At 42.5% G+C, this 9,793-nt stretch overlaps 2 protein-coding genes and 1 long non-coding RNA gene across 9 annotated transcripts in view; all 3 read left to right on the top strand.

Moving 5' to 3' along the window:
• Positions 1 to 2,962, top strand: part of LOC116669856 (uncharacterized) — a 26,091-nt gene extending 23,129 nt beyond the window's left edge. Inside the window, exon 3 of the long non-coding RNA XR_004326881.1 lies at positions 2,858 to 2,962. This is a non-coding gene — a long non-coding RNA (uncharacterized LOC116669856). The remainder of the gene's footprint in view (positions 1 to 2,857) is intronic.
• The window catches only part of ndufc1 (NADH:ubiquinone oxidoreductase subunit C1), a 7,039-nt gene extending 4,077 nt beyond the window's left edge, over positions 1 to 2,962 (top strand). Inside the window, exon 4 of the mRNA XM_032499936.1 lies at positions 2,859 to 2,962. The gene's annotated coding sequence lies outside the window, so the exon portion shown is untranslated. The remainder of the gene's footprint in view (positions 1 to 2,858) is intronic.
• A 1,218-nt stretch (positions 2,963 to 4,180) lies between these two features.
• The window catches only part of mgarpa (mitochondria localized glutamic acid rich protein a), a 22,769-nt gene continuing 17,156 nt past the window's right edge, over positions 4,181 to 9,793 (top strand). For all 7 annotated transcript variants that reach the window (XM_032499918.1, XM_032499917.1, XM_032499916.1 and 4 more), the window contains exons 1-2: positions 4,181 to 4,444; positions 9,491 to 9,591. In XM_032499918.1, the coding sequence (XP_032355809.1) occupies positions 4,369 to 4,444; positions 9,491 to 9,591 (177 nt within the window). In that variant the 5' untranslated portion in view covers positions 4,181 to 4,368. The remainder of the gene's footprint in view (positions 4,445 to 9,490; positions 9,592 to 9,793) is intronic.

Raw genomic sequence — 9,793 nt, 5'->3', positions numbered from 1 at the left:
ACACAAAACCAACACACACACACACACACACACACCACACACACACACACACACACACACACACAACACACACACACACACAAGCAGTACAGGACGGAGCAGGAGAATGGCAGAGGAGCGCTTTGTGGATATATTTCATGCCAAAAATAAACAACAAGCTGTATAACTTGAAAAAGTCTGTTAGATACGGTGGTAACACCAAACATGCATACAGGCATATGGAAATTCTGTCCTGGGTTTTAACTTATTAATAACCCTAAGGAAAAATCATCAAAAACACCTAAAGGTCCCATGACATGATTATTACACTTTATGAGGTTTTTTAAACATTATTTTGAGTTCCCCCAGCCTGCCTATGGCCCCCCAGTGGCTAGAAATGGTGATAGGTGTAAACTGAGCCCTGCTCTGCCTTTGAGAAAATGAAAGCTCAGATGGGCCAATCTGGAATCTTGCCCCTTATGACCTCATAATGGGCAAGATTACCTCCCCTTTCTCTGCTTTTCCTGCCCAGAGAATTTGTTCCACCCATGAGAGAGAGACATCATGACTTTCAAATGAGCAAAGTGGCAGTTGGTCAAGGCCACACCCCCAGCTTCAACCTCACCCCCCTCCTCCTCTAAAGTTACAGACTCAGAAATGGCACATACTAAGGAAAGCTCATTGTGGGACTGGCTCTAGTGGCTGGGAAAGAGACTTCAGATACAATATTAGGGGACCACTAAGGTCTATATAAAAGAGACTTCAGATACAGTATTAGGGGACCACTAGGTCTATATAAAAGAGACTTCAGATACAGTATTAGGGGACCACTAAGGCCTATATAAAAGCATCCAAAGAGCCTTATGCCATGGGACCTTTTATAAAGGTCATGAAAATTCTTTCAGATTTAACTTGATCATGAGTCCACATTAATTATTAAAAAATATCAGTATCACCGATATTGGCCCTGTATTTACTTGGTTTCAGATAAATACCAGATTTTCCAGTATTGTGCACCACTACTGCTGGGCCTGGCTGGCTGCTTGTTTGCCTGGCGCCGCTGAGTCACGTGACGGTACAACATCAAATCACAAGAGGGGGTGGGGGGAGCAAAGTGTGCCTGCTCCGCGCTGTGACAGGAGAGGCACTTCCACAGACAGCCGGGTGGCCTCTTTGATGAAAACGCAGTGGTGCACACTGGAGAGAAACTAAAACTAAAATATCAATCTCATTACACTGGTAGTGATCAATATCAATACCAACGTTGGTATCGATATTATCAATATTTGGATCGATCCGCCCACCACTAGAAAACCACTCTCTGGTCGCCGTTGACTTTTATTGCGTGACGTGTTCGTCCTCTTCAATTCGATCAGCTTGCAAACAACAGAAAGATGTCATTTTTTTATTAGCTGCCAACCAGAAAAAAATGGTCTTTTCACGAGGACAAAAAAGTGGGGAGACTGTGGGATCCTGACACTAAGCTAATGTTATGTCTGACGTTATGTTTGCAGCAACCTTTTAGTTACCAAGTCAAATATCCAAACATCACTTTTAGGCTAACTATATTTCTGTTAGCTAAACTAACACACGCAATATTAGATTAGATTAGATTAGATTATACTTTATTCATCCCACAGCGGGGGAATTTCCTTGTTACAGCAGCAGCATTATCTACAATAAGAGCAAAAACAAACAAATACACAAGTAAACACAAAAACAAGCAAACAGCAGACAGTGAGCAGAAGGTATGGCTGAATGTAAGTGACATCAAATAAAGATTTTGTAAAGTGCGGTTGCAATGGTACAAAAAAACAATATTGCAGTGTAAGTGAGTGACGTTAAATTAAATTAAGTTGAATATGTAATTAAAATAGTTTAGCAAAAGTAGGTAACCATAAGTAATATTGAAAAGTAAGTACTTGTAACTGAAAAAATATATATAAATACAGATAGTAAAGATATCCAGAGTGTGTGGAGTAAATGAAAAACAGGAACAGAAACTCCAACATTATCAGGTGGTGCAGGTGTTGTAGAGTCTGACCGCGGCAGGGATGAAGGACCTGTGGTACCTCTCCTTCTTACACCGTGGGGGGTGGGGGGGTATCAGTCTGCTGCTGAAGGAGCTGTTCAGGGACCCCACAGTGTCATGTAGGGGGTGGGAGGTGTTGTCCATGATGGATGTCAGCTTAGCTAACATCCTCCTCTCCCCCACTTCCTCTACGGGGTCCAGAGGACAGTCCAGGACAGAGCTCGCTCTCCTGATCAGTCTATTGAGTCTGCTCCCCCCCCCCCCCCCCCCCTCCAGCAGACCACAGCATAAAGGATGGCAGAGGCCACCACAGAGTCGTAGAAAGTCCTGAGGAGAGTCCTGCACACTCCAAAGGACCTGAGTCTCCTCAGCAGATGGAGGCGACTCTGGCCCTTCTTGTATAGAACATGGGTTTTATCAGTCCAGTCCAGTTTACTGTTTAGGTGAACACCCAGGAATTTGTAACGCTCCACTCCCTCAATGTCCGATCCCTGGATGCTCACCCGTGAGAAGTGGGATGTTTTCCTCCTCTAGTCGACGATCATCTCCTTGGTCTGTATCCACATTTTTGTCTTTGTAAAAGCTGTTTTATCATGTCAGCAGCTTGAATAAACTTACACTAAGCAGCTTTTAGGCATTTCTCTGTTTGCTAGCAGACAAAATTGAAGCGGAGGAACACTTCACGCAATACAAGTCAACGGATAGCAGAGAGTTGTTTTCCCCTCTGGTGGGGGCGGGACTTAAATGCGCTCTCTTGGTATTATGTTGTCCAGAGTGAAGATATACCACCTCTAAATGGATGAGTAAATAAAACATGATATTCTTTCATTTCTTGTCCCCATGTAGGAGGTCTTGTGGATGCACTTGTTGGTCCGCTTCCTTTGATTTCCTCTGTTCCCGATTCCTCACTCTGAATTCTGTGTAAAATAAAATTGTATCATGTGAAATAAATAAGAGTCGTGGCCATTTTGTCCATATGAATTCACATCTGTTTCTATGGTTTTTGTATCGATCATTATATTATTTGTGTAATTTATACTTCTTTAGTAATAAAAGGACTGTCTGAGATCTGTTTCATCTTTTCCAAAATATCAGTATTTAAACTTTGTCATATTTGTTGGCTTTTGACTTTGAAATATAGCTGTTAAAAATTAAAATGTCTCAACACATATCCAACATATTATTAGCAAATATAAGCCTATTTGTATTAAACACAGTGATGGTAGGCTTACTGGCTTATAGGTAAGGTAGTCTCTAAGGCCATCCACAGATTCAGTTCATGCTAAGGATTCACTGTGCCCCATGTACACTACCGGTCAAAGGTTTGGGGTCACTTAGAAATTCCCATTGCACTCCGTTATAGACAGGATACCAGCTAAGATCATATAAATATGTCTGTTCTAGTAGACAAATACACCCCCTCACACTGTCCTCTTTGCAATGACTGCTATGCATTTTTGAGTTCTAGAAAGGGGTTTCTAAGATGAGACATTTGGAAAATGAACAAAGTAGCCTTTAGGCTAACTAACATCAAGGACAGCAGTTATCTAATTAAGTAAGATATTAGGAAAAAGCAACATTATTTTGTGCCTGCCCTGAAAACACAGACTGTAAAAGCAGAAACAAATTTAATATAGGAATGAATGAGCATGAATTAAAAAAAGCTGTCATGTTGTCCACTGTTGTGTGTGCGACCTTCTGGGCTTCAACACTTCCACTGAAGAGGGCAGGGTGGAAGAAAGTCACAAAAGTGTATGGAGGGTGATCAATGCCACACACAAAAAAAGAAAGTGTTATGACATTTTGGGGTAGATTTTAATAAGACAGGCAGGAAGTGCAGTTGTAGAAGAAAATATAGCAGGTGTAAAACTTTCTATACTTGTAAGGGTATTTCTTGTCCCAGTATCATGTACCACGCGAACGCGCACCCAATTTAGGACCCATGGGGACTGTTCTTTTGAGTCTGTATCACCTAGATACTACTTTTCCCTCAGCAACATCTGGTCAGGTGCCTTTGGCGTTTGTTGTTGACGCCAACTAGCATGTTAATTAGCAGTAGCTGTGTCTATTTCACACTTCACTGGTCTCCGTCCAGAACCACGGGGTCTGTTCGTCCATTTCTGTCACTGTCTATGATTTAACCTCCTTCTCTTACAGCACTTCATACATGTCGTCTTCCGTTTTCTCTGTGGCATTAACCACCCCTCATACTCAGGCACTGCACATTATTGCGCAACAGCGTGGCCTCCGCCTCCTCGCACGCGTCTCTGACCAGACTAGTCCGGCCACTCATCCATCCAGCCTTTGCTCCAACTGCACTGCAGCACTATCCGCAGCGTAGCCGTCGCAGAGCAGCGATGTTTTCTTGCAGAGCAGCCTGGCAAAGGTGTGGGCCTCTGGCGCGGAGAGCAGCCTGCAGGTTGCCCCGGGATGGTGAGTTTCATCAGTCTGGCGTTATAACAAAACACCTGAATAATATGTTTTTAATCAGTACTTTCTCCACAATCTTACGTTCTTTAAAACGTGACGCTGTTTCATGGTCATGTGTCGCCGCTTGACTGAAATCGGTGGAATAGTACACGTTGTCCTCGTGTGAATTACTCTGCATAGCTGCATCTCCAAGCTACAGAATGGCAATGGCTGCCCATGGCCACTGAAGGTCAACCGGGTTTTTTGGCTCAACTTGGACTCAAATACTCTTTGTGGTGCATTTGTGTCACTCTTCTTTACAGTGTGTATTTTAGTCCATAGTTTTTCGGAGTTGACTCGTGGAGAGATGACATAGCAAACACATGAGCTGGTTGGAGTGTAGATGCCACTTGTATCCGCTGCCAGAGTGTTACATAGCGCAGCAGACTGTCTGAATAAAATGCATGCCGCTGGTTGTCACCTTATTTACATTAGCTACTTTATAAATGGCATGTACATCTTAAACCAGTGTTTTAACTTGGGCCGAACCGTTAATACCAATAATGTTACAAATGAAGGAGTCGCGCGAGGTCTTGTATGTGAAGTTACTGCCATTGAAAGTTGGTTTTAAACGTGAACGTACGCCGTGTGTACATGTGTACGTGACCTTCAGCAGGCTATGGTTAGCCTGGAAACATGGTTGCCTCTGTGAGTCACGTGGTGTGCTTGTGTGACGTATTCTGATGTAAAGAAGCTATACTTCTACAGTTGATAAAAACAGGCGACCTACCGCTGCTTCTTGTATCCGCCATAAGCTTACATTACCACTGAGGAAACATTGGACACCGTGGGTGTTAGCACATGGAAGCATATGGGCCAAAATTAATCTGTTCTCACTACTCATCACTTGTGCTGATATGAATCAGCATGTAGGTCATGTTACTTGCACCTTACATTAATCCACAGTCTTTCCAAAGTCCTCCATTCTGTCTAGTTCAATTTTATTTAGTGACAAATCACCCTGGACCTTGGGTTTTGCGTTCAACAGGTCATGTTTGGCTAAAGGATTGTAGCCAGCTCGTGTTTTGGCTCGATATGGTCAGGCGTAACCTTTTTCGCTTATAAATCTAAAACTCAGTTTTTTCCATGTTGTCCAAGTGCTTGGCCTCCTTTCTTAATGTCCAGGCTGCACCCCCCCCCCCCCCCCCCCCCCCCCCTTCTGATTTAGGACCTGTTTTTGGCAGCACCTCTTGGCTTCTGTATCAAAACAATAAGCCAATGCCTAAAAAAAAAGATGGTAGCATGGCAAGCCTCCCCACAAGGGCTTGCCTTTTGTTGTCTTGCAGCCAGGCACAACGGGGGGCCTCTAAAGCGATTACAACAAAGTAGGCGTGGGGCGCTTACCGGTTTCAAGGTATACCACGGTTTGATAAAGTCACGGTTTAAAAACCACGAACGTCTTCAATGACCGAAAGTGCAGTTAAGAAATCCCTCCCCCTGCCAGTGTGCAGTGCATTCAGAAGTACAGTACATTGTGTTCAATGGGGGAAAAAAAGTAGTTTATTAGTAGTGGTAGTTTTTTTACCCAGACATTTCAAAATAATCAATTTTTAAAGCTGTAACTGGAATACCCTGAAACCGTGATGTTTTCGCTGCAGGTTATCGTGCCTTCGGAACCGGCCCATGCCTACAACAAAGTTGTGGCCACTGTATACATAAAAGTCAGTAATGAGACACTTGTGTGGCCCTTCTCCACTCCAGTGGTCCCCCTTAACCAGAGCATGGTATCATAATCTAATCCTGTGACATCTTGACCTGTGTCCCCTCCTCATGTCATGGATTTTCACCCCCTTTTCCGCCCGACTCATACCTTTTTAAAGACTTGAGCCGATTAGCCAGTAAAAATAACAGGGTGGCAGGGAGTCACAGCCCTGGATACTGGATTAGTTCCTGAGAATATGATGAGTTTAATACCCTCAACGCTGTATGTGGCAAAGCTCCGTTGGCCTTGACTTCTACAAGAACGTCTAGTTAATAATATGCGTTTGGCTCACAGAGGACATTTGGTCCATTGAAACAATTGGAGGCATTCATTTGTCCCGTTACTTTGACTTACCTATTTGACATAGGGCTGTCCTCGACTGAAGAAATTGTTGGTCTACGATCACTTATATGATTTTTATCAACTAATTGATTAGTTGATGGACAGGTCTGTTTCCCCACAAAGAATCATGCAGTAGCACCACTTTAGATCTGGTGTTTACCAGAGATGTGCTCGTAAGTTTCTTTTGAAATAAGTAATTTCTTCATTAAAAATTAAACTAAGGAAATTGTAGTTGACCTAAGACCCTGACGCACCAAGCCGACTAGGGGTTACAATGGCTGACTGTGACGTCGCCTCTTGTCAGCTCACGTCTCCTTTGTCTGGGCCAAAATATAGCACTGGAACGCATCGCAGAGACTTAAGCCAACGGCCGAAGACCACGTACGTTCTGCGCCTGCATAAGAGGAAATAGGAGCAGGCGGCGGTAATAGATTAGTATATACCATTTGATGTCTGCTCCAATGCTAGTAGTTAATTAGAATTTTCCTATCACCTGACATTTCTGCACGGATTTGGCCAAACCTTACTGCAGCGTTTAAAGCTCCTTGGAAAACATTTTTAAAATGGAGAGCAAAACCAAACCAAAAGGGGGGCAGCAGTTACGCGCTACGCACAACAGTTTGCATGAGCGTGACGTGGTTCATTCGCTCAGTTAGGACAGAAAACAAACAAACTTTCTCTCATTTAAGGTGGTTTATTAAAGTTGGAATAAAAATGTACTTGTATACAAGGATTATTTCTGGTTTGAAAATCCTCAGTCAGCAGATTGGTGTGAGTCTGTATATGAACAATGGATAGGCTATCGGGATTGGTTAACACAAAATACTAAGGCGGGAGGCAGCCATGGTGTGTGTGTGTGTGTGTGTGTGTGTGTGTGTGTGTGTGTGTGTGTGTGTGTGTGTGTGTGTGTGTGTGTGTGTGTGTGTGTGTGTGTGTGTGTGTGTGTGTGTGTGTGTGTGTGTGTGGTGTGTGTGTGTGTGTGTGTGTGTGTGTGTGTGTGTGTGTGTGTGTGTGTGGTGTGTGGGTGTGTGGTGTGTGTGTGTGTGTGTGTGTGTGTGTGTGTGTGTGTGTGTGTGTGTGTTCTACAGTGTATTCTCAGTCCAGAGTTTCTTCATTGATTACCTTGTGAACTCTCGCCCAGTTAGAAATATCAACCTAATACACCCTTCCCCCAAGAAACATTCCTGAGTTTGCTGTTTGACCCCCTTGACCTCTCTTTCTCTGTACACACACACATATTTCTTCTCTCTGAAGTCACATTTTAAACAGTGTTGGGCAAGTTACTTCCTAAATGTAGTACATTATAGATTACTAATTACTGTCATTTGTGAGTAATTCGTTATATTACAATATTACTGTCTCAGAATTGTAATGCTTTACACTAGTTTAAACTCACCAAAATAAAAGTTGAATTATGACTTGGTAGGTAGCTTATGAATTTCACCATGGGATCAACATAGTCTCATCTTTATCTCCTATTTATTTAATAATTTGTATTAATCTAAATCAGCAAAGTAACTGAAGCTATAAAATAAATAGTTAAGTAAAACATACACTAGTCTACTACTCTGAATTGTGGTGGAATAGAAGTAGCCCAATAAGTGGGAGAAAATGAATGGACTCAAAAGTAGCCTACGGTAGTTACTCTCCACCTCTGATGAATGTAAAGATATTACGTGTAGGAAGACTAAACATTAATTCCAGACATGTTATCTGTCGGTTGGTTGGGCGCACTGACAGGACACAGGTGTCCCTAGCCTGCCGTCTCTGGTTCTGGCTCTGACCACGGGAACAGTGACGGCACAGCTCGCTTCAACGCAGCGTAACAACTCCGGAAAATGATGTCCATGTCGCAAATATATCCTTCTCTGGAGTCCTTAACCACTGACTCCAGCAACAGGAAATAACACTCGCGGTGGGAATTCAAAAAAACAAAGCAAACGCCACTAAATGTCGAGTTGAAATGCGTTGTAGCTCACATTACTGAGATTGTAAATAGTATAATACTACTGACATTTTATCAGTAATGCGTTGTATTACAGCATAAAGGAATACATTACTGTAATTGTGTTACTTTTGTAACTCGTTACCTCCAACACTGATTATAAATGATTCTTTTAACCGTTTAAATTTCTATTATTTCTTCACAAGCGTTCCTCGTACAGTAAGCACAGTGAGTCTGTTACTTTATTTGACAGACATCTATGCATTTTCCTGTTTTTGCATTTCTGACAATTTGAAAAACAAATGTATATTCTGGAATGAATGAATGAATGAATGAAACCCAAATTATCAAAACTAGTTGAGAATGTGATGTTTAAATAAATCACTGAGAGAGTCCGGTATACAACCTGACTCTGGGGATAAAACTAAGATTAGCGCTCACATTCAGGTGTATGTTCTACTTGTTCAGCGGTAGTTTGCTAAATTGCTCTTAAACCTATATAGAGAGGATTTGCATTGCCATTTTTATTCTCAATTTTTATAATTTTGGTGCTGGTGATTTTTCCTTTCGGGGCTGGCTAAAACCTATTTGGGGTGGGGGTGGGCCAAAATTCCTCTATACAGCAAAAACCTGGCAAGTGCTGGCTAATTTCTGGCTAAATCATCATGAGCCAGTAGAGCGCCTTAGGGTGCTTTCTCACCAATCCCTTTTTACACTGCCAGAGCTGAAGCTTGTGGGCTTGTGCAGCACATTATCTGTATTCCATCAGCGAGGGGTGGGGGACACACGGAAGCCAAACCGTTGAAGTGAACTACGAGTGCGAGGTTGATCATTAAACTCAAATCTTCTGTTCTGTGACTCTGTTCCTTTCAGAAAATCTGTCCCTTCTTTTAAACCTCCTAATGCATTGTTAGGTCAAAGTGAGAACGTGGATTAAAGGCTCCGTTAGGGAAAATCTTGAGTTATCAAGTGCTTGATGACTTGACGAAGATCTAACGAGTGACCTTTTGACTCTTTCCAGTTGTGCAGCGGCGACCAATGTCTTCAGTTCCTGGTGGGTCTGGGGAGAACATAGTCTACACTCTGCTGTGTGGCGGAGCCTTGGTTGGTGCTGTCGCATACGTAAGTTGTGTAGTTTCTCTTCCATCCTTTCAGCTTCAACATGATACCACGATGATACTAACTACACTTAACAAGAGTGACAACTAGGGATGTCAATGATCACCCGTTAACTGGCAATAAGTATTTAATACTGCAGTTAAACGGTTAAAGACAATATTATTAAAACCATAATAAAAAGGTTTTTAAAGTTTTTTTTTTTTTT

Source organism: Etheostoma spectabile, chromosome 20 (genome assembly GCF_008692095.1).
Source record: "Etheostoma spectabile isolate EspeVRDwgs_2016 chromosome 20, UIUC_Espe_1.0, whole genome shotgun sequence".
Classification (NCBI taxonomy): domain Eukaryota; kingdom Metazoa; phylum Chordata; class Actinopteri; order Perciformes; family Percidae; genus Etheostoma; species Etheostoma spectabile.
Note: the sequence above shows the minus strand (reverse complement) of the source record. Positions and strands in the feature narration are given on the sequence as shown.